General features: G+C 33.5%; 5 protein-coding genes across 5 annotated transcripts; 1 reads left to right on the top strand and 4 right to left on the bottom strand.

Moving 5' to 3' along the window:
* The first annotated feature begins 67 nt into the window (after positions 1–67).
* Positions 68–2,400, top strand: LOC107925307 (pentatricopeptide repeat-containing protein At4g21705, mitochondrial). Its single transcript, XM_016855964.2, has 2 exons — positions 68–372; positions 1,030–2,400. Exons 1-2 carry the CDS (start codon positions 121–123, stop codon positions 2,266–2,268), a joined length of 1,491 nt encoding a protein of 496 aa, XP_016711453.2. The 5' UTR covers positions 68–120; the 3' UTR covers positions 2,269–2,400.
* A 564-nt stretch (positions 2,401–2,964) lies between these two features.
* Positions 2,965–6,399, bottom strand: LOC107925211 (monothiol glutaredoxin-S17). Its single transcript, XM_016855839.2, has 3 exons — positions 6,000–6,399; positions 5,800–5,874; positions 2,965–4,549 (listed from the first exon to the last, which is right to left on the bottom strand). Exons 1-3 carry the CDS (start codon positions 6,183–6,185, stop codon positions 3,341–3,343), a joined length of 1,470 nt encoding a protein of 489 aa, XP_016711328.1. The 5' UTR covers positions 6,186–6,399; the 3' UTR covers positions 2,965–3,340.
* Positions 6,400–7,973: 1,574 nt separating this feature from the next.
* On the bottom strand, positions 7,974–12,413 carry LOC121208549 (putative nuclear RNA export factor SDE5). The gene is made up of 12 exons (XM_041079507.1): positions 12,109–12,413; positions 10,586–11,540; positions 10,460–10,485; positions 10,181–10,258; positions 9,943–9,986; positions 9,592–9,830; positions 9,381–9,463; positions 9,200–9,256; positions 9,021–9,088; positions 8,830–8,936; positions 8,386–8,456; positions 7,974–8,273 (listed from the first exon to the last, which is right to left on the bottom strand). The coding sequence occupies exons 2-12, from the start codon at positions 11,529–11,531 to the stop codon at positions 8,145–8,147; spliced, it is 1,848 nt and encodes a 615-aa protein (XP_040935441.1). The 5' UTR covers positions 11,532–11,540; positions 12,109–12,413; the 3' UTR covers positions 7,974–8,144.
* Positions 12,414–14,656: 2,243 nt separating this feature from the next.
* On the bottom strand, positions 14,657–16,814 carry LOC107925229 (stem-specific protein TSJT1). Its single transcript, XM_016855869.2, has 4 exons — positions 16,455–16,814; positions 15,888–16,128; positions 15,669–15,789; positions 14,657–14,996 (listed from the first exon to the last, which is right to left on the bottom strand). Exons 1-4 carry the CDS (start codon positions 16,658–16,660, stop codon positions 14,797–14,799), a joined length of 768 nt encoding a protein of 255 aa, XP_016711358.1. The 5' UTR covers positions 16,661–16,814; the 3' UTR covers positions 14,657–14,796.
* A 213-nt stretch (positions 16,815–17,027) lies between these two features.
* On the bottom strand, positions 17,028–21,848 carry LOC107925230 (endonuclease MutS2). Its single transcript, XM_016855870.2, has 5 exons — positions 21,194–21,848; positions 19,518–20,477; positions 18,911–19,436; positions 18,214–18,675; positions 17,028–17,563 (listed from the first exon to the last, which is right to left on the bottom strand). Exons 1-5 carry the CDS (start codon positions 21,715–21,717, stop codon positions 17,252–17,254), a joined length of 2,784 nt encoding a protein of 927 aa, XP_016711359.2. The 5' UTR covers positions 21,718–21,848; the 3' UTR covers positions 17,028–17,251.
* Between the last annotated feature and the right edge of the window lie 607 nt (positions 21,849–22,455).

Genomic DNA, 22,455 nt, shown 5'->3' with positions numbered 1-22,455 from the left:
AAAAAGGCCCAAAAAATGGCCCAATCTTTTATTAACCCCTATCTGTGTATCTCGTAAAACCCTACTCGAAGGTTTCGAATTTCATTTCATTTCAGTGCCAAAAATCCCCAGCAGACAGGCATGAACTCCACGAAGCTGTTGTCGAGCTCAAAATCCCTAGCTCAAAATGGGGTTTTCAGCAGATTTTATTATACTAATAGGGTCAATAGAGCCACTTTATATTCCAGGATCAGTCCTTTGGGTAGCCCTGACAAAAGCGTCGAAGCGGAGCTTGACGACTGGCTCAAACATGGGAACAACATTCGAGTTGCTGAGCTTCAACGCATCATTCACGATCTTCGTAAACGAAAGCGCTTCACTCAGGCTCTTCAGGTTTTTGGGTCTTTTGATTGCTTTTGTTTTTTTTGGCCGGGGGGGGTTGTTGTCTAATTCGCATTAATTTGTTTGAAATTTGTATTTGAAGCGCTTATCCTTTTGGGTTTTCATGGTAATATCGAATTAAGTAGTAGAGCATTGTGAAAACTTAATGATTTGCTGACTTGATTATAAGATGATTTGAATTAATATGGAAATTTTTTGTTTGAAATAATGTAGAAATCTGTAAGCTCAAGTAATGGATATGATTGAGCAAAATGCAGGGCTTATTTTGTGGTGTAAATTTTGGTTAAAATATGGGGACTTTTTTGACCTGCAAAAGTGAGTCTGTGTTTGACTGGAATTATGAACATAGCAACTAAGAGAGAAAAAAGTTTCAATTTTAAAAGAATGGATGCTCCACATTGTTTCCTAAAGTGGAGAATGGACTAATGTGAGCTGTTCTTAGGCCTGCAAATATAGACTTGTTAATTAAAGCTGATTATGGCATGGAGCTTGAAATTTAAATTGTTTGATACCGGTTTTTTTAGTTTATAGTGATTGAATAAGCATTGGCATGAAAGTTTCCGGTTAAGGAATTGCGATTCTAGTTGGTATATGAATGTTCAAACATTGAACCGTTGATTATGGCTAACTGATGTCTAATGGGTGCAGGTTTCTGAATGGATGAATAAAAAGGGTCTTTGTGCCTTTTCACCTACTGAGCACGCGGTGCAGTTGGATCTCATCGGTAAAGTTCGTGGATTTCTTTCTGCGGAAAGCTATTTTAATAAATTGAAGGACCAAGATAAAACTGAGAAGACATACGGTGCTCTTCTGAATTGTTATGTGCGGCAGCGCCAGATAGACAAGTCGCTCTCTCATTTGCAGAAAATGAAGGAGTTGGGTTTCGCCTCGTCAACTCTTACTTACAATGATATCATGTGTCTTTACACAAATATTGGACAGCACGAGAAAGTACCTGATGTACTGAGGGAGATGAAAGAGAACAACGTATCCCCGGACAACTTCAGTTACAGAATCTGCATCAATTCTCTAGGTGTGAGGTCTGATCTTGAGGGAATTGAAGAAATTTTAACAGAAATGGAGGATCAACCTCATATCAAGATGGATTGGAACACGTATGCTGTTGTTGCCAATTTCTACATAAAAGCAGGCCTTACAGAAAAAGCCATTGATGCACTAAAAAAATCCGAACAGAAGCTAGATAATAAAGATGGAACAGGCTACAATCATCTAATATCGCTCTATACGAGTTTGGGAAATAAAGCCGAAGTCTTGAGATTATGGGGTCTAGAGAAAGAAGCTTGTAAAAGGTATATAAACAAGGATTTCATTATCATGCTCCAATCTCTAGTGAAGCTTGATGAGTTTGAAGAAGCTGAGAAAATACTCAAAGAATGGGAATCATCCGGAAACTATTACGATTTTCGGATACCGAATATCATCATCGTTGGGTATGTTAAAAAGGGTCTACATGAAAAGGCTGAAACGATGCTCGAAAACCTGAAGGAGAAAGGTAAGACAACCATTCCTAATAGTTGGGGCATTGTGGCAGCAAGTTACTTAGATAAAGGTCAAGCAAAAAAGGCTTTCAAGTGCATGAAGGTGGCCCTATTGTTATTCACGGAGAACAAGGGGTGGAAACCGAACCTAAGGGTGGTTACGAGTATATTGGATTGGCTAGGCGATGAAGGCAGTGTTCGGGAAGTGGAAGAATTCATGGAGTCATTGAATAGAACAGTTCCGGTCGATAGAAAAATGTATCATACCTTGTTGAAGGCAAATATAAGACATGGTGAAAGAGTGGATAAGGTTTTGGACCTCATGAAAGCTGATAAGATAAATGAAGATGAAGAAACAAAATCAATATTGGCCATGAAATCCAGCTAAATTCATTAGGTTGGTTCCTCATTTTTCATTCATATTGACTTTGAATTTTACCCCTTCTTTTTTGTGGTTATCTCATTTGCCTCTACGGCTTATGTGAATTTTCTTAATGGATACGTATTGTAGTTTTGTTTAGCACTGTTCTTGAGGAGCATTTCATTTGCATAAAAAGTCTATTAATTGCTAGTTTCATAGTAAATTTTAGTGAATGTTATCAATTTTGAATTGTGATTAGTTTGATGTAATGTAATAATTTGCAGGTGATATATGCTTCTGTTTTTTTCAATATTTTTCATGAAAAAGTTTTAAGGTTAATATTCGAATTAGTACTTTAATGTTTAATTTGGTACGGCTTTAATATTCAATTTGACACTCAAATCTAAATGTGAACCAATGAATATTTGATTGGCCCATATGATATAAACTAATGCTTTTTTTAAAAAAAAATTATATACAATTTGATACTTGAATTTAATTTTAATTTTTAATTTAGTATTTTAATTTGACTTTAATTTTCGTTTTGGTACTCAAATCAAACATTGTGTTACCCAATAAATATTTGACATAAATGATGAAAAATAATAAGTACTTAATAGAAAAAAAATACTAAATTAAATATTAAAGCTAAACTTGAGTGTTTGATTGGAAAATAATTCTAGTATCAACTAAGGCAGAAAAAAATCTAAAGCCAAGCTCATATACTAAATAGTATATTAACCCAATAACTTAATTTAAGAAATAAATATAATCCATAATGTTGATGGAAGTTAAACATTTTTATCTTCTAAAAATATGCCAAAATACAAGGCATAGACAAAGGTTTCCCACTCCTCAAAGATGCAAATTGTGCATATACATACAGTAAGTACTAACTTTAATCAACTTGAAAAACACAAGTAGATAAAAGAGTTTTAAAGCAAATTAAAACCAGAAAAAAAAAAGAAAAACAAAACAAAAAAAACTAGTTTTTAAGTACTGTTAATTGGCATACATTCAACCTCATGACTGAGAAATCTGGAAATGAAATCAAGGTTTGCCCCAAAAGTCATTTATTTTAAACAAACTGAATCCACCCTTACTCGGACAGTGTCTCTTTCAGTTCACCATTGTTTCGCAGTTCCAGTACAATATCACAACCTCCGATAAGCTCACCTTTGTAATAAAGCTGAGGAAAGGTCGGCCAGTTTGAGAAGACTTTCAATCCCTGTCGAACCTCATCGTTGGTTAAAATATCGAATGACCCAAAATCAATGCCTTCCTCTTTTAGGGCGTTGACAACTTTAGAGCTGAAGCCACATCTTGGATTATCGGGGGTACCCTTCATAAAGAGCATCACCGGTGAAGATGAAATCAAACTTTTTAGATGGTCTTCTAGTGTCTCTTCCTTAACAATGCCTTTCTCGGTTAAAATCCTTTTGAGTTCACCACTTTTCTGCATCTCTAATGCAATGTCTGATCCACCGATAAGTTCACCTTTAATATACAATTGAGGGTAACTTGACCAATTTGAATAAACTTTCAGTCCTTGACGAACTTCATCGTCTGAGAGTATGTCGAAACTCTCGAAATCAACTTTCTCTTGTTTAAGGATTTCAACTACCTTGTGGCTAAAACCACACTTGGGCTCATCAGGCTTTCCCTTCATAAACAGCATAACCGGGCTTGAATTAATCAAGCTTTGAAGCCGAGAATTTAGGTTTGCGGTCAATCCGGTCGGTTCCAAGATGCCACCGGTTCCTTGTTCAGTTGCGATAATATCAACTCCGTGATCTCTAAAAACTTCTTTAAGTTCACCACTTTCATGCATGGCAATTGCTATATCACATCCACCAAGAAGTTCACCTTTGCAATAGAGTTGAGGAAAAGTTGGCCACTTCGAGAACTTCTTTAAACCTTCCCGAACTTCATTGTCTGATAGAATATCAAATGTTCCGAATTTCACCTTTTCATCCTTCAAAATATCAACAACTTTTCTGCTAAAACCACACTTGGGTTCTTCAGGGTTTCCTTTAATGAATAGCATTACAGGATGAGAGTCAATCAATTGCTGCAATCGTTTCTTAATTTTGTCATCAAGACCAGTTTGCACTTGATTTCCCGTTTGGGATGAACCGTTTGCCTTTGCCAAATCTTGGACACTCTCGAGGACGGTGGGGCCAGCAGCCATCCCAAGACTAGCAGGAGCAGCAGCTTCTCCGGGGTTAGTTGAACCAGCAACCTTGGCAACTTTGTTGGCCAGACTGGAAGGATCTGCACCCTCCAATTTATCGACAACCTTTCCATCCTAATAGAAACAATGAAAAAGCTGATCATAAGCTCACATTTTGGAGAATATTTAAATAGCAAAATGGAATACTAATCAAAACGAGCATCAAGAGATAAAACTTAGAGCAAATTATCAACTGCAATATTGAAAAGAAAAAAGAACAGTCACAATTGGATAGTCCAGCCCCAGTCGGTGGTAACATGGAAAATTATTGCTTTATTCAAGATGGAAAAGAGAGGTATGGGCAATTTTGGTTAAATGCCCAAGTCAATTCCCCTCACCTTCTAGTACTGGCAAGACAAGCTTAGAGTGAATTCAACATCCCTCAAAGGATCAATCTACCTATAGGAAGTCCCTCCTATCACATGGAAACTCTTAGCCTAGGACTCCCCACTCCCCGGTATAAGAACAAGCGCAGCTAATGATAATTGCACATCCTATTTATCGAGAAAATAAGAATGAAACCAATATTTCACAATACTTTTCATCTTTAATCCACATACTGAATCAGGGTACATTCATGAATTGAACCAACTTCAGTTCTAGCATGCTGACACATAAATTCATGAATTAAATAAACTCAAGTGCAAAAATAATCATATATTTTCTTTCAATGGTCACTTAATTGAAAATTGCACAACCAAGTTATTGTGAAAATAAGTAACAATTAACAATATTTCGTAAACATTTTTGCTCTTTTCTCCACATACAGGCCTAGAACATATTCACGAATTAAATAGAATTTTCCGCTAGCATGCGTGTATGTCCATGATCGGACCAGTATAGACAAGTGGCCCTAAGAAATCAACCTTTGTGTTTTGCCCTCTATTACCTGTCTGGAAGAGCCACAAAAGAAACCAATAATATTCAATCATTACAAATCCACACACACCACCAAAATGTATAAGGTTACTTATTTCATCTATATATACCTATGTTACTTGGAACGCGGATCAGTCCAATTTGAAGAACAAAAACTAGAACGTAAATTCACTAGGGATAGTCTTCTCCAGTTCGTTCAGTAGGAACTGGATGCGTTTTCTTTTGGAACTTACATATAGTTTTTGTGATATACAAAAATATAAACACAAATAACTAGTTTTACTGAATTATATTGCTAGTGTTCCCTGTTCTGTTACGGAACATGCGTACCAATTCGAAAATCACTAGGGATGTACACTCCTAAAAAGAACAGGAATTAGCCAACTCTAATTCATAAAATTAAAACATATTCAATTTTTTAAAAAATACCCATCAAAAGACTTTACCTTGAAGAAGACAAAAAAAGGCACAGCAGAAACCGAGTATTCCTCAGATATCTCAGGCTGTTCTTCAGCTTCTACCTGCAATAAAAAATAAAAAAAAATCAATATCCCTCATTCAAATAACAATTTTTTTACCCCCAAAAGAAGAAAAAAAAGGATAAAAATCACTGAAAAGGGAAATTTTCAAAGTTTCGAAGAAGAACCCTAAGGAAGTGAGAGTTGGGGAAATCGGTGGAGAGGTGAGAAAACACTTGGTCCATCTGTTTTGAAGCCTCACACCACGAAGCCCAGAAGTGAAGGATAAGCGTTGCGCCACTCTGCCGTAACCCATCGAGTTCACCCTTGGACAGCACATCTTTCACTGAACCACCAGCACCACCTCCTCCCATTATTACGGTTTTCGATATTTGAGCTATTTTCTTCTCTGCTTCGAAGTGAAATGGAGAAGAGATTGGTAGACGGCGCTTATTGAGTAACACAATTCCACCCTTTTTTTAATGCTTTTTTATGTGTGTGTGTTTGTTTTGTTCACAAACCACTCGAAAACCAGTTCCAAAAAACCTTGAAGTGGAACATGATTCTTTGTTTTTAGGTATTTAAGAGGTCATGGATTTCCTGCTTTGTTTCCACGCTATTTTATTGACGATTATATTGATCAATCGCCGTTGGTTTGTTTTTGGCCGTTCGATTAACTTTTAACTCATTTTTTCTAGGCCCTACTAAAAAGAACAGTGAGTCGAATATCTGTATCCTTTAAAGGGATAAAGCTTTTCTATTAAATTTAAAAACTAGATTCATTTTTTTCTTAAATTTAATTTTTTTAAGATTTATCGATTTAGATAAAAAATTTGACTGATATACTAAGGGATTAAACCAATTAAAACGAAAATTACTTGAAATCGATAAAAATCAAAAATTGACACAAAAACTAATAGTCGAATCAATTTAACGATATATATTTTTATTTTTTATGAATTTTTAATTAATTATGAATTATTGTTAGTTTAGCAGATGAACTAATTAAACTGATTGAATTGGGAACCAATAATCTGATCTGTTTAACCATTTGTCCTATTACGTAACACAATCTCAAAGTGTATTTTTCAAGTTTAAGGCCTAAAATGAATTTAATTGACAAATTCAAGTACCAAAGTGAATAAAATAAGTGTACAAGTACCAAAATGAACTTAGTAACACAATCTCAAAGTGTATTTTTCAAGTTTAAGGCCTAAAATGAATTTAATTGACAAATTCAAGTACCAAAGTGAATAAAATAAGTGTACAAGTACCAAAATGAACTTAGTAACCAAATTTAGAAGCAAAAATTATATTATCCCTTTTAACTTATGCAATTTAATTTAGCATAATTTTTTTTTTGTAAATTTAATCCGTATTTGTATGATAATTACTAGTTAGTTCAATAAAAATTCATGGTAACATTTTAACTGAAATAATTAACTATATTACCGTAATTATCTATTTAATTTTGAAAGTAAAAGTATCATGAAAGCACTTATACTATAAGTTAGATTACATTTTGTCCTTTTTACTCAAAAAATGAGTAAATTAGCCTTTATACATTAAATCAAAAAGCAAACTAATCCTTCAGTTAAAATTTCATCTATTTTTACTATTGTACATTGACATAAGATACACATAGTGAGCCATGTGTAATTATTCAATTATTCCATCAATTACGCTAATTTTTAGTAATAAAAATAGTTGAACATTTAACTAAAAGACTAATTTACTTTTTAATTTAACGCATAAAAATTAATTTACTCTTTTTTTAGTAGATAAAATAAAATACAATTTGACTCATAGTATAGAAACTTCCATGATACTTTCATTAATTTTTGCAAACTAATAACACTAAAAAAAGAAAAAATTATAATAAATTAAAATACAATTAAACCTAAAATTTTATCATAATAAAAAGACCAATATCACAATTCAATATAATAGAAGGACCAAAATCATAATTTGACCATGAACGTTGTTTGCAAATCATTAAATCAAATTGCTAGCTAATCTTGAAATAAGATGTTTATCGTCACAGGTGTAGTTTGAGTTTAAATTATACTAGTCGTGTCTGTTGTTCGAGCTTTACCCTATTCTTGTATTTAAAAAAAAAAATCAACAAAAAAAACCATTTCACCACCACCAAAAAAACAAGATTCCAATTAATTTCAATTTTCATTACAGTTGCTTTGCAATAACAAAATATAATTTAGAGAAAAAAAATACAGTTTTCCAAAAAGAATCAAACAACACAGCGAAGTTTCAATCTTTAGGCTCAGGTTTTCATCAAACAATAGCTTTTGGCTAATCATCATTAGCTTTAATGTTCAAAGAGATGGCATTTTTTTGCCAAAGCTCAAGCTTTTAGGGTTTATTTTATCTAACCGAATCCTTATTACTCCACAAGTTTCTCCTTCACTCCATGTTATTGATTCTTTCTCCAACAGCCTCTTAACCTGAAACATTTAAAACCAACCAAATCGGTACCTAAAATATTGGCTTTTCTCTGAGTCTGTTTGAATTGACGGTCGAGATTCGAGGCAGTGAGATTAGTTTGAAAAACTTTACCGATTGTCTACGACGGCCTTTTGACGAGTCTTCTTCATTTGTTTCTAGAATGAGTTTTAGGTACTTGAATGCTGGTTGAAAAACATAAACCATGAGTGAAAAAACAGGCTTAAAGTACCTGGAAGCTCCTTGTATTATAAGAACTGGATCAAACTAGTCCCCATAATACTAAAAAAATCAAGTAAGCCCAAATTATAACAGAGTTACCATTTCCTGTATAATTGAAAAAAATAATTTTCAAGACATTTTATAAATAGAAAATGTCAACTCAATTCTAATTTAGCCTTATTTGATTCTTTTTAATAGTATAGGGACTAAATTGATCCATTTAATAGTAGAGGGACTAATTGGATCAGGTCCAAAGGACCTCTTGGATACATTCACTCATAAAACAGCATAGTTCAAGGGTAAAAATCATATTCTGGAAGAAATGGTTTGACTTACATGGGATGCCTGCTAGTGAAGATAGATGGCATTTCAAAAGACGAATTGCTTCCTTTGCGCCATGTTCATGCAAGTCGAGTGAAATTTCATCTTCCGCATCTGGGCCCCTGACAAATCCAATCAAGAAAAGGATATGAGAGAGAGAGTATAAAAAACGGGTCCATAAACATGTTGAAGAACAAGAAGCTAACCGAGTTTCGAAAATCTTTTGATTTGATTCTTCATCTGCTTGGCAAGCCTTTTCACGAAAAAATTGTCCCTGCCACACCAAATTCATCCATAATTCAGGTAATCGACTCATGACACTGCATTCATCCCAGGCGACAAATTATGCATATATTTTACTTTACATTTTAGACGAATATTTTACCTGTTCTACAAGTCTGTTTGCCAGATCTTTATCCCCTTTAGCGAAAGCGTCAATAGCCTGACAAGGAATGCATCGCAGTTAATTAGAATACAAAGGTTATTGACGTATAAATTGCATCGAACATTTGATAATAGTGTCAACATGCAAAAATTGACTGCGATTTTAAAACCACAAGACTTACAGCTTTATAATATTCCTTCATTGTGCCCCTATATTCCGTCACAGCTCTTCGAAGAGCCTGGAAACCATATTCTTCATCTTCATCTGCATGTAAAGCATCGAATAAGATGAATTAAAATTTGCATATAAATAAAAGGAACTCGAGCATATTACTCATATTACTCAATACTGAGTTACATAAACTTCCAAGTGAAATGTACGATGTCGCGTACCATCTTTTTTATCTTCTTGCGAGTGAACTCTATCAACCTTGGACTCAGAATCGAAGTCAATTAGGGGTCCTTCCACGGGTTCTCCTAATGCAATAGACCTTTGTCCTGCCCTCACTCTTCTCGTAGGCAATTCATCTAATCTCTCGGGAGCACTAAATAAAGCGGTCCAAATCTCCTTTTGGAGATCGTATCTATCCTTCTTTTGTCTTGTTCCACCATTGGTGTTCAAACCTATGTTTCTGCTAGCAAGTAAAACATTTTGGGATAGCCCATTAGGAACTGTAAAGAATAAAACTTACTTTTCGTGTGAAATAACTAATATGAACTCTAACAAGAAATAATAAAACTTACTTTTTGTGTGAAGGTTCCTCTGATATTGGATGCTTATCATTAGTCTGTAAAAATGGGAATTCGTAAGAAAAAAGGATAACCGATCCTGAAGATTATATAATTGAGTTTAATGCAAATAGAGAACATAAAAACATTTCTGGAAGGCAAGCTTAATACATAGAGCTTAAATTACAGACATTGCACAATACCATGTACAATGATACATGTCACAGGGTTTTACGAACTTGATTAGACTAACCTTTTTACTGGACTCACCGAGAATTTTATTTCCTTCATCCAAACTCATAGCTGACCGGTCAAGGAGCCTCTCCATACTCTTATAAATCAATAGAGAGGGAAAAGAACCGTTAGAATAACCTTTGAAAGCGTCTTTGAAGTAGAATAGCAATGAAAAAGATCAACGAACAGTAAATCAAGGCAATACAAAATTCATTTCCCTTTTAGTACATGATACTTTGCATCAAAAAATCTGCAGAAAAGCACATTTGGTCTTCTGAAATGAGGATAGTATCTATACCTTTTGCATGTCGTATCCACAGCTATCTGCATATAAACCAATAAATAAATAAAACTAGATTAGTGGTCATGCAAGATCATGTATGACGTGCTTATGTATATAGGCAATGATTAACAGTAGGATTACCGAGAACTTCTTTGATCACATTCCTCTCAAGTTGAAATCCCGCGCCAAGCATTTTGAAAAGAAAATCTTCCATATCTTTGTGCAAACGGTCCTCTTTTGGAGGACTGGATTTACGTCCTTCTCCCCAAAATACAGATGCCGGCCACTCCTTTGAGTCTACCTTTAAAGGTTTGGTTCGTGGACTGGAACCATTAGTCGAAGGGGCGGACTTCATATACCCCTTTCCAAGCATGCTCGAAACAATGCCTCCTGAAACCGGTCTCCATTTTTGCTTTACAATTCTTGAATCCCCGTTCGCTTGACAATAATTCTGACAACTATCACTACTAGATGATTCCAAAGGTTTATCCTTTTTCAGCTCGCTATTAGTCGTATTACTAGAAGCTGAAACCGGTCTCCATTTTTGCTTTACAGTTCTTGAATCCCCATTTGCTTGACAAGAATTCTGAGAATTATCACTACTAGATGATTCCAAAGGTTTATCCTTTTTCAGCTTGCTATTACTCGTATTACTGGAAGCTGAAATCGGTTGCCAATTTTGCTTTACAGTTCTTGAATCCCCATTTGTTTGACAAGAATTCTGAGAACTATCACTACTGGATGATTCCAAAGGTTCATCCTTTTTCAGCTCGCTATTGGTTGCATTACTAGAAGCTGAAACCAGTCGCCATATTTGCTTAGGGGCTGTAAAATCCCCATTCACTCTAGAACAATTCCGGGAATTATTAGCTCGGGATGATTCCAAAGTTTCACCATTTTTTCGTTCTACAGAGGTATTCCCCTGCATTCTAAACAGAATTTCACTGGCTATATCCACATTCCGGTCTGCCTCACAGTAAGCAGAAGCAATGTCGTTAAGCGAAAATACAGATCCGAATGCATCAAGCAAACTGTTCAATGCACTCTCCTCATCGTATCTCAATCCATTTAAACCAGACACCTCCATTTCATCAAGCTTCAAAGCCCCCCAAAAAAAACCATGTGGGTAAAAATAAGAAATGATTCAATGTATAATGTTTATATCAATAATCAACATTTAAACTTTTTTTCAAAGGATGAATCACATTGGTCACATTATTTAGCAAATTTGTAGCCAACAAAAATTGGAAAAAAAAAAGATGATTAAGATACAACAGATCTATGGCTAAAGCTAGTCATCAGCCAAAAAAAAAAATTCAAATTTGATCAAAGAAGTATCATCATAAGCTACCTCAAAACTCTTGGTTCTGCCATGTTATATATATATATACACACTTAGTACAATCCACCTTTGGGATATAAAGGAGAGAGCTTTATTTTCTAAAGTTTCAAAAACAACAAACTTGAAAACAAAATATAATGATTTTAAGATTCAGCAACCAAATATTAATAGCCATAACTATAATCGAAAACGATCTAAAACACACACACACACAAAAAAAAAAATCAAAGATTACCAATTTTGGCTGCAAAGAATCAATTCCAAACGGGAAAAAAGTTATAATTTTTAATTCAAAGGAAATAGAGAGTTTTAAAGCACTTACCAAAGGGTTTTTCAGTGAAAGGCTTTGGAGGAGGCGAAGTTGAAATTCTTGCAGAGTTTGGTGAATTATTTATTTATTTATAAAAAACTAAAATATTTAAAAATTGAAAAAGGAAAAAAAAAGGGAAAAAAATTATTTTGGCGCTGAACATGAGTAAGATTTGATATTGCTACATTGATTGAGAGTGTCGGAGTACATTGATTGAGAGTGTCGGAGTAAATTCTTTATTTTTATTACGCAGAAAATCTGGTTGACTGAAATTGTTGAAATTGCTTAGAAATTTGATTTTTTTTTTCCCTTCGTTTTAGCCGTGTGTGGGTCTTCAAGTCTTAGAGGATATTTTTCCTCTTTTTATTTATTTTTATATTATTTTCTTATTTTCAAGAAAAGGATTTGTTCTTAACCTTCATTTTCCTTGGGAAGTCCGTGAAAATACCTAAGAATTTTCCTTGAGGAAAAATATAATAATATATAAGTATATGAATTTAATTATACAACAAAAATTATAAATTTTAAGGGTATGTTTGTTTACATGTAAAATATTTTTCGGAAAATATTTTTTTTATTTTTCTATATTTATTTATAGAAAATAGTTTAATTAACAAAAAATAATTTACAAGTCAACTTAAAATAAACCTTATTTTCTTGTCAAATAGCTTACACTCTTGAAAAGCTTAAGTTATTTTTCGAAAAAGAGCTCATTTATAGTTTATAGATACTTTTATTTTTTATAAAAATTAACTTAAAATAACTTAATATTATTATATTGATAATAAATTTTATTTTTATTTTTAAAAATATTTAAAATATTATATTTTTCAATATTATTAAACATACATAATTATTTATATTTAATCTTGTAATAAATTATTAATATAATAAATATAAATTATTATTTTAATAAATTATTTAATATTTCAATTTTATTTTAATAATAAATTTTAAAAATAATAATTTTAAATAATATTATTCACATATTATTGAAATATTCAATATTAATATTTTAATAATAAATATTTATTACAATTATAAATATATTAATAATAAATGTTTTGTAATATAAAAGTTAAAATATGTCATAAGTCTATGTACACTTCACAGATTTGTAATTTAGTCATTGTACTTTTATTTTCAAGAATTTAGTCCATTTACTTTTCAATTTTGAAAATCAAGTCCAATTGTTGACATTGTTAAATTTTTTTGTCAATTTCGTTGATGTCACATTTTTAAATAAAAATACTCACTTAATAGTCATGTAATTAAAAAATAACTTTGTAATGAATCTGAATTTAATATAATATTTTTAATATATGCAAAAACAATGTAAAATATAAAATTATAGACAAAAATAAATTCAATTAAACAATGAAAAAAAAAAGAAAATCTCAAATGTATGTTTATTTAATTGAAAATAACTTTTATGAAATATTTTTAAGAAATTTACCAAACAATAGAAAATATTTTACACAGATTCATCCAAACACCAGAAAATATTAGCTTTTCCAGAAATCATTTTTTGAAAATCATTTTCTGTGAAACAAACGAAGCCTAAGATGTAAAATATGGATTAATTAGGTAAAATTTTCATTAAGGAAATATGATATTATCATCATTCAAGTTCTCAAAATACAATATCATTGTTTTCACAATCGGATCAAATTAATTAGTTGGGCAAATTAAATAAAAAATTTGATCTTGAAGGAGTTAGATCAATTGATTCATGAATAGATCAAATCAACGGTTGAATCGATTTTTTTATTTTTTAATATTTTAATTTTTTAAATAAGTTATTCAATTGAATTAAAAAACCGATTGGACTAGTAACCTGATCACTTCGACCATCGATCGATTTTGAAAACCTTGAACATATGAGAAAAAGTTAAAAGCGTAAGGTGTATATCTTGCATAGATTTTGTTTAGCTCTTTTTGGATTAGTCTAGTTTTCATCCGTTATGCATTGTATTAATTGATTCCGCATTATAATAGATCAGACATATATCTATACTTATATTGTACTATCTTTGTATTGGTTCTTAAAAAAAAAAGCAAAAACAAGTTTATTAAAATTTTGTAAAATTTATTTTTGGTAATTTTATTGAATTTTATATAAATAACACGTTAAAAATATTTCTTCATATGAAAAAGGATAATCACTCCACTAATGATTCAGTAGACTCAAAACAAAATAACTTTAGCTAAGATCTAATAATGGTTTTAGTCCCTCCATCATATTGAAATATGGAATTTGATGCTTCTATTTTAATTTATCATGATTAATAAAATTGCAGATCATCACTTTAATACAACAATGTTATTAATTTAAACCTACTATAATATTATAAGTTATAATTAGACCCTTTAATTAGTGTATATACTTAACATTTCTCTTTCTTTTCTTTTCTTTTTTTAACTAAAACAAATTATTTTGTGTATTTTTGGATGCATTAATTGTAAAAATTAAATTATGATTTATGTTACCAGACATTTTGTTAACTTTGTCTTTTTTCTTATTACCTGAATTAACAATTTTTTTTTAAAAAAACAGATGTCAACATGAACACATGCAAAGCACAAAATCATAACAAGCATGAAACATTTAGGCCAGAATTCAGATCTTGTCCACTTCACCACAATGTAAACGAAAAGGCAATATTTCGCCTACCGTTCCGATAAAAACTTCCCCTTTTTTCAGTCTCCCTCGACGATGGCAGTATCTGCCCAATTCGCGGCACTGCCATTACGAGGAATGCTTTGGAGTCTCGTAAACAAGTCGACTTGAAACATTACTCCGCAGATTTTCCCATCGTCATCTTGACGAGCTATTGCTTTTACCTTATGGAGTGGATGATCAATGCTTATAAGGCCATTGCCATTCATGAAAATGCAGCCTGTAAAATTTAACAAATACATAAATTTGTACTTTTAGCAGTAAAATGAACTTGAAAGGTAAGTTTATAAATACTTTTGGTCTAATTATTGTTTGTCCCCCAACTATATTGGAATTTGGAATTCTCTTCAATATTTGGCATAATTTTGTCACTTTACTTTTATAAGTTATCATGGGCGAACTTAGAGAATTTTTCTGGACACGTCAAAATTAAGTTGTATAATTTTATGAAAATTAAAATGTAATTTCACTATTTTAATAATTTATATCTTTATGATTTTTTAAAAGATTAAATCAAAATATTATCATTTTGATGGTCAAAATACAATTTTACCATATACTAAAAATTTCATAAAATTTAAAAGGCCAAAAGTTGAATTTCCCATTTTAGGGGGTCGGGCACCTGCCAGCACCCCCCGCCGCCGCGGCCCCTGTTTGCAGGTCAAGATTGAAAACACTGTTAAACCTTAGCTGTTAACTGCTGCTTTTAAAGTGACATGGGTTTTTACAGTAAAAAAGTTATCAGCAAAAGAAACCCACTCATCAGTTTAATGACTAAAGTTAACAGTTACAGTTAAGGAGATCAAATTAGGCCAAATCAAAATAAATAAATCAAATCTCAAATTTCAGCATGTTAAAAGGACTAAAACCACAATTGGACCAATACTTTTACCTGGAGGAAACGAAGCAGAGGATTTTCCACAAGCCTTTTCAATGGTGTTTGGATCATCTGATAATACCAGGGAGCCATCTCCAGCCATTCCCCATTTAAGTTGAATGCTTCCTTCACGGTCCTAATTAAACATTGTTAAACAATTATGTTATAAAGTTTAAAATGACAACTACGTAAGTGTTAAAAAAAAAAGAAGGCATTTTGGTTATATCTACTTACTCTGGCCACAAAGAGAGTACTAGATTTAGCATCGAAAAGAATGAAAGCAAATTTTCCTTCAAGATCTTTAATGACTTGATCGGGTGGATATGGAGCTCGGTCTCGAAGAACCTTGTAAGCATCAACCACAAGCATGGCTTCTGTTGCTTGTCTGGACAAGCCGTAATGTCGCCTAAGTTCGCTAATGTTCACAAGAGTCCCAATAAAGATGCAGAAGATGTCATCCATGACAACCATGGACCTGCTGGTACATTTCTTGTTAGATCATCAAATAATTGAAAAAGGGAACCTATATATATCTATTATGTGAAATTGATACTAGAAGTACAAGCCATAGCTCTGAAAAAGATAGGATATATTACATTGTTAGTCATAATAATTAGTTTTTTATTTTTTATTTTAAAGCATTAAAGTTCTTAGATTATAGAACTTCTGAATTTTATGAGATGCAACATGAAACATTCAGTGTATAATCTTTATTTCCAGCCAAAGATAATTTGAGGAAAGAAAACAAGATTATATAATTCAGCTCATAACCAAATATGGAGAAGAATGAATTTTGAATACCTTGGATGCAAAGGACCTTGTGCTCCGTGTGACAGTGTCATGAAATTCCCATTTGAAAGGTGGTAAAAGGTCGACTCTGGCCACAACAACCTGAAAGTCTGCAAGATTTCTTCTCGAGTTTTCTTACCGTCTGAATCCAATCCAACTGAAGGAAGCCTGAGCTCCTCCGGTGGATTTCCTATTGCTTTCTCGAAAACCGCCAACATTTTTGCAGAAACACTAATACTAAAGCTAATGCATATCCTTGGCACCCTAAATGGAGCCAATACTTTCAGTTCATGCTTATCTCTAAATTGCTGTAGCCTTGTAACTGAAAGAATAATGAAGGTTCCTTTCACTAGCTTACAAAAAAGGATTACGTTGGGGTCTATGCATGTGGCACAACACAAAGCTTTAAGTTGGGTCTCACGTGTAACCTGGACTCTGAAGCTAAGGCATGCCTTGCATGCAAGAATGGTGCCAAAATTTTTTGTTTCTTCCTCAGATGGGCTGAGGTCTCAGATCACAGTTTCCAAGAAAAGAAAAAGAAAACAGAAATGATGGGGTTATTCAGAAAATTTCAAACTGGACAGCTAGGATTAATGGATAATGGATAAAGAAAGCAATTAGTATTGTTACCGTTACAACTTGCTACTCAGATCTATTAGCTTACTTTCATTGACGAAGCATTCATGCCAAGCCAAGGCCTGGGAACTGAGGTAAACAATCAAAATTGCCAATTAATCTAAAAGTTGGCCGCATTGTGTATACAAATATATACTGAAAGTGCAGTCAAGTGGAAGGAACATGAATGTCCTTTACTTGATATAAGCAACCGTACAACCATAATTCAATGGTTTTTCCTGTTCATACTTCATCACGCGTGGGTGATTTCTTAACATTTCCAGTGCTCGCTCCTTAATGACACCAGTGCCCATGCCGTGCACAATGAAGAGAACTGAATTTGATCCTCTTGCTGCGATAGCCATGTCAAGTTGGAGTTCAGCCTCTTCAACTCGCATACCACGGAGATCTACAGTGTTCTTTGATGTCTGAATTAATGGGCCATAAGTAATTGCACCACTTTCTGTAGCATCTGAATTACTGGGGACCTCTCTGCTCTGTTCTCCCTATAGCAAAAACGATCAGAATCAGAGTTATTAAATTCAACTCCAAGACAAGGAGAAGATTATAAGCTTATACATGAAACAAACCCAAAATGCTACTTTTTACAGTATGATTCAATGTGTCGGCAGGAAAAACCCAACTTCATTGCATCTACATGATCTAAGTCAATAATTTGTGAAAAATATGCAGGAAACAAGCTATGGGCTATTTGTCTGTAAAAGCTTCAGGAGGCATTCAAAAAAAGGATGTAGAGAACATTGTTGGATATGTACTGAAGTGCAACTTAAATAAGCAATTGCGCTAGTAATGCAAGTATGACAACCAGTAGAACCAGAAAATACACTACGGGAATAGTCATGGATTGGCTTTCCCAGTAGCGACAAAAAGGACCTTGGAAATTGGGAGATTAAAAGGAAAAGGTTAATAAATATACATAAGGGGGAGGGGAGCTGCATTCCAACATAGTCAGCCCCACTAATCAATTGAACTGCAGGGTATATCAAACAGAGCCACCCACTACTCAACTTAGTTCTTGCTATTATTGTCCTTCACCAAAATGTTCAGCATGGTACCCAACCCGATAAGAGGACTAAAAAAATATAACACATAAAACAAAAGCAAAATGTTTAAGAAAGCATTCTTTATTACAAACCTGTCTTTCGAAACTCTGCCCAGAACTGATCGCATTATTCTGTTTGCTACTAGAAATTGGTCTAACATTACTCTTCTCAACACGGACCCTAATTTTACCATATTGGACTAGAACAGTGTCATCATCCTCAGATGCTGCAACAACAGTAGCTAACTTGTTTCCCAGTCCCTTTAAATGGACTTGCTCACCAGACACAGGTTGATATGAACTTGTATCTGTTTCAGTAAAAGAGAAACTGTAACCAGGTTGATGAGCTTTTAGAATGGAGTTAATCGCAGATTCTGATTTTTTAACCAACGAATTCAACTCCTCAGAGTCAGCAGTTTGGAGCTGATTCTCAAATTCCTGTACTACAGTTTCAATTTGGGATTTTGCGGCATTTAGTTCTTGTTCAACCTTTTGGGTTTCCTTCGCCCTGAGAGCTCTCTCACGCTCTTCAAGATTTTCTGCCTCACTACTAACCTTCATTATCAAGAGCAAGAAACAATAAAAAAACTGCTACAATAAGTAATACAGAACATATACTAGTCTTGAAAAAAACGAAGTTAAGCTCTCCAATGTGCTAATAACTGGCCATATAATACAGCTTGACCTCGAATAAGTAATCAACACCTATTATCACTTCTCTTCTTGATAACAAAGAGCAAGCAGCAACAAAAAAATGATGTTCTGATGAGTTGAAATTCTAAAATCATACCTCGTGATAAAGTTTCATAATTTCTGCATGAAGAGATTCAGCTCTTTTGAACTGAGCTTCCAAACTGTTCCTTTCCTCCATTAGCAATTGTTGCAGCACACCTTTGCGCTCCTGCTGCTTTTCTGGCATTAGACTCTCAACCCACATCTTTGCTCGTTCAATTATATTTCCATCAAAACCAATTGATTTAGCAATAGTCAATGCATTGGAATCACCAGTTCTACCCCAGAGTATCTGGTAAGTGGGTTGTAAGGTCTCCAAAGAAAATTCCATAGCTGCATTCTCATACTGAGGGTCCATTTCCTTAAGGCGACTTAAATCCGCATAACGAGTTGTCACAAAAGCTAAATAAACGCGATTCTTTAGATATTGTAAGATACTGGTGGATAGAGCCACACCTTCTGAAGGATCAGTTCCACTACCAATTTCGTCAATGAGGACAAGTGATTCTTTTGAGGCTACTTCCAAGATCTCACAAATTTGTGATATATGCCCGCTAAATGTTGAAAGACTGTTGCAAAGACTTCAATCATAAAAGAAGAGTCAGGACAAAAGCTATTAAGGAAATGAGAATTTATCACTCATAAAAAAAGGTAAAACCACTACCTGGCTGTCCCCGATATCTGCAAGAACAAGATCAAACCATGGAAGTCTTGGCTGCTTCTTAGCAGGCAAATACATGCCTGCCTTTGACATAATAGATGCCAATCCCAAAGTTTTCATTGAAGCAGTTTTACCTCCTGTATTGGGTCCTGAAATAATGACCACCCTCGTTCCACATTGAACTTTAATATCTATAGGAATGGGAAAGTTGGATACAACTTTTGAAGACTTTATAGGAGTCATTTCACCACTTGTATTGCCCAAAACAGATGGACCCATAGAGTTGGATGTGATAAAATCAGTGGAATTACTTAGAAAAGACCCAAGGAGAAGCGGATGTTGCATCCCTTCAATATCTATTGACAAAGCATTATCTGCGCCATTAGAAATTAACATTTCAGATTCCTTTGAACTTAAAATTGGACAGACACCATTCACCCATCGAGCATATGCAGCTCTAGCAAAAGCAAGATCAACTTCTATAAGTCTATCCAACAAATACTTTATCTCAGCTTCTGATTCTGCTATTTCAGATGTAAGCAGGCTTAGGATAGCCATTTCTTCAGCTTTTTCAGAATTTGAAAGCTTTACTTCAATGTTGTTCAACTCAACTGCTTCTTTGGGCTCCATAAAGTATGTTGCGCCGGAACTGCTAACATTTAGAACCACACCACCTGGAAGTAGATATTTATAGGTAGCCTTGACACCCACACACATCCTTGACCGCCTCTTCGTTATTAAAGGTTTATCAATGCCTCCCGCCTGAAATATACTAACTGATACTTCTTTCAACAGAAAATCCAGATTTTCCATGTTCCTCTTCCTTTCTTCTCTAATAAGCTCCAATTCTTCACTTGCTCTACCAAGGATAGTTGAAAGGCTGCAGTCTATGCAAAATCCTATCTTTCGCTCCAACTCCAACTGAAAATTGCAACCTTGAAGTATTTCAAGTAATGGAGTGTACCTGGCAAAAAATTCAATAATAAGAATTAGATTCTATAAAACTAAATTTAACATTCATACAGGCAGGTTATATATTTAATTTCATAAAAGTAAACAGGAAACAAGCAGTGCAGAGTTGGATCTATAGTACCACGAAAACAATATTAGACCCTTACTAAGACAAGATATCATATGACAGACTGCCCTGTCCCAATTGAATCAAACAAAAATAAGAACCTTTCAGAGACACATCAAATAAAGTTGCTTACACCAAAATCATTTTAAACTAAGAGTCTAAGATACTAAAAGTCTGAGGTACCTACACTAGGAAAAGCAAAATATGAAAACCAAACTCTATTAAGATCAAAAGCTCGAATCCTTAAAGAAACATAAAATCAATTTCTGAACTTGTGAAAAGAATCAAAGCATTCATCACCGTAACTGACCTTTTCTTGCTACGTATAAAGATAATCCTTTCAACTTGAAGCTTTAACACTCATTAAGACACGCCTTGAAAGCAATTACAAATCTTTTAGAGATGTTGTTCCTCAGTATTATATGTGTATTTATCAGTTATCACTAATCCATTGTAGGACAGTAAGACCAATATGAAAACTATAACTCCAACCGTTTGTAATATATAATCCTAAGCCATTGCAAACTATTAACAGTTTTTTTTAATGCAGATTAAATTTGTGTCAAAAAAGCAAGAGAAAATTGAAAATAAATTAATCATACCTCTCCAAAGAACCACCTTCAGCGATAGCTGCCAACTTCTCCGAGACAGCTCTCGCGGCACCGAGCATCCTACGAACTCTGCAAAGCTCCCTTACCGTTAGCACCTGTCCTGAAGCCGCGGAATGAAGGATCTCCGAGACGTCTTCGATTACAGAGAGATCCAACGGTTCCGACTTCAAGGCCTCCAAGGCGTGCAAAGCGGAAGTGGTTTGGTCGAGAAGCTTCTGGGACGCTTCCCGCGATTGACCCACGGGAACTGCGCCAGTTTTGGTGAGGGAGAAGGCCATGGAAGTAGATATGAAGGGAGAAAGGTAATTGCAAAGGGAAGGCCATTCTAAGGTTTTTAGGGTTTCGCTCTGGAGAGTGGTGACGAGTTCAGATGAGCGTTGATCGGCTGAGTTGGCGAGCAAGCAGATGAGTTTGTGCCGAAAGGGTCTTTTTGAGAGATAGTGGTGGCAGAGACGGTGGCGGTACGAGAGAGACGGAGGATTTTGGAGGGAAAGGAAATAAGTGGAGACTTGCATGAAGATTATTTAGATTTCAGTTGGATGGGTTTTTCCTTATCCATTTCTGTTTTTTAAACTATACCAAACGTCCGCCGCTACGCGCCACATCAGCATGTTTTAGGTGATACGTAATTAATCTCGGAAAATGACTTCAATAAAATATATAGTTTGTATTTCCCTACTATGCACGGATTAAATATATTATTAAATAATTATTCTTAAAAATAAATAAATTATAGCATATATTATGTGTTATGTCATTTAAATTTTATCTAACAATTATTAATGTAATTGTGAAATGCATTTTGAAAAATGGAATCGAATAATTTTTTAAATTTTTTCATTTAATCAATTACAATTTTCATATTTTGTTTATTTGTCTTGTACTTTTATTTTATAATAATTTTTTATTCGATCTTTGTTTGATTTTATATAATATTTTATAATATTTAGTAACAACATAATTTAAAATACACATAGCATAAATATAAAATATTATATATCATGCAAAATATAACCATATTAATTAAATTATACAATAAATTAAGCATTTATTAAATTAAAAATTGAAATAGTAACATAATCAAAAACTAAACTTATGTTCAAATTTGAAATAAAATTAAAAATATATAATAAAAATGACTTAAAAAGTTAAATATAATGATGTGAATAAAATAATATATTAAAATAAAATGACTTAAATGTATAATTGGAGTTAAAATGAAATTAATCTAAAATCTAGATTTTAATATTTAC

The sequence above is a fragment of the Gossypium hirsutum genome, chromosome A10 (assembly GCF_007990345.1).
Source record: "Gossypium hirsutum isolate 1008001.06 chromosome A10, Gossypium_hirsutum_v2.1, whole genome shotgun sequence".
NCBI classification, from domain to species: domain Eukaryota; kingdom Viridiplantae; phylum Streptophyta; class Magnoliopsida; order Malvales; family Malvaceae; genus Gossypium; species Gossypium hirsutum.
This window is presented reverse-complemented; position numbering and strand designations above follow the sequence as displayed.

Coding starts and splice junctions, on each gene's coding strand:
- LOC107925230 (XM_016855870.2), bottom strand. CDS start 21,717: ATGCAAGTCTCCACTTATTTCCTTTCCCTCCAAAATCCTCCGTCTCTC. Junction 18,676..18,910: donor TTATGAAACTTTATCACGAG/GTATGATTTTAG, acceptor TTGATAATGAAG/GTTAGTAGTGAGGCAGAAAA. Junction 17,564..18,213: donor GGCAGAGTTTCGAAAGACAG/GTTTGTAATAAA, acceptor TTTTTGCTATAG/GGAGAACAGAGCAGAGAGGT.
- LOC107925229 (XM_016855869.2), bottom strand. CDS start 16,660: ATGTTGGCGGTTTTCGAGAAAGCAATAGGAAATCCACCGGAGGAGCTC. Junction 16,129..16,454: donor CAAGGTCCTTTGCATCCAAG/GTATTCAAAATT, acceptor ATGTACCAGCAG/GTCCATGGTTGTCATGGATG. Junction 15,790..15,887: donor GTACTCTCTTTGTGGCCAGA/GTAAGTAGATAT, acceptor ATGTTTAATTAG/GACCGTGAAGGAAGCATTCA.
- LOC107925211 (XM_016855839.2), bottom strand. CDS start 6,185: ATGGGAGGAGGTGGTGCTGGTGGTTCAGTGAAAGATGTGCTGTCCAAG. Junction 5,875..5,999: donor CCAACTCTCACTTCCTTAGG/GTTCTTCTTCGA, acceptor TTTTTATTGCAG/GTAGAAGCTGAAGAACAGCC. Junction 4,550..5,799: donor CTTTTTTTGTCTTCTTCAAG/GTAAAGTCTTTT, acceptor TGTTTCTATTAG/GATGGAAAGGTTGTCGATAA.
- LOC107925307 (XM_016855964.2), top strand. CDS start 121: ATGAACTCCACGAAGCTGTTGTCGAGCTCAAAATCCCTAGCTCAAAAT. Junction 373..1,029: donor GCTTCACTCAGGCTCTTCAG/GTTTTTGGGTCT, acceptor TAATGGGTGCAG/GTTTCTGAATGGATGAATAA.
- LOC121208549 (XM_041079507.1), bottom strand. CDS start 11,531: ATGGAGGTGTCTGGTTTAAATGGATTGAGATACGATGAGGAGAGTGCA. Junction 9,464..9,591: donor GCAAGAAGATAAAAAAGATG/GTACGCGACATC, acceptor CTTTACATGCAG/ATGAAGATGAAGAATATGGT. Junction 9,089..9,199: donor CAAACAGACTTGTAGAACAG/GTAAAATATTCG, acceptor TTGGTGTGGCAG/GGACAATTTTTTCGTGAAAA.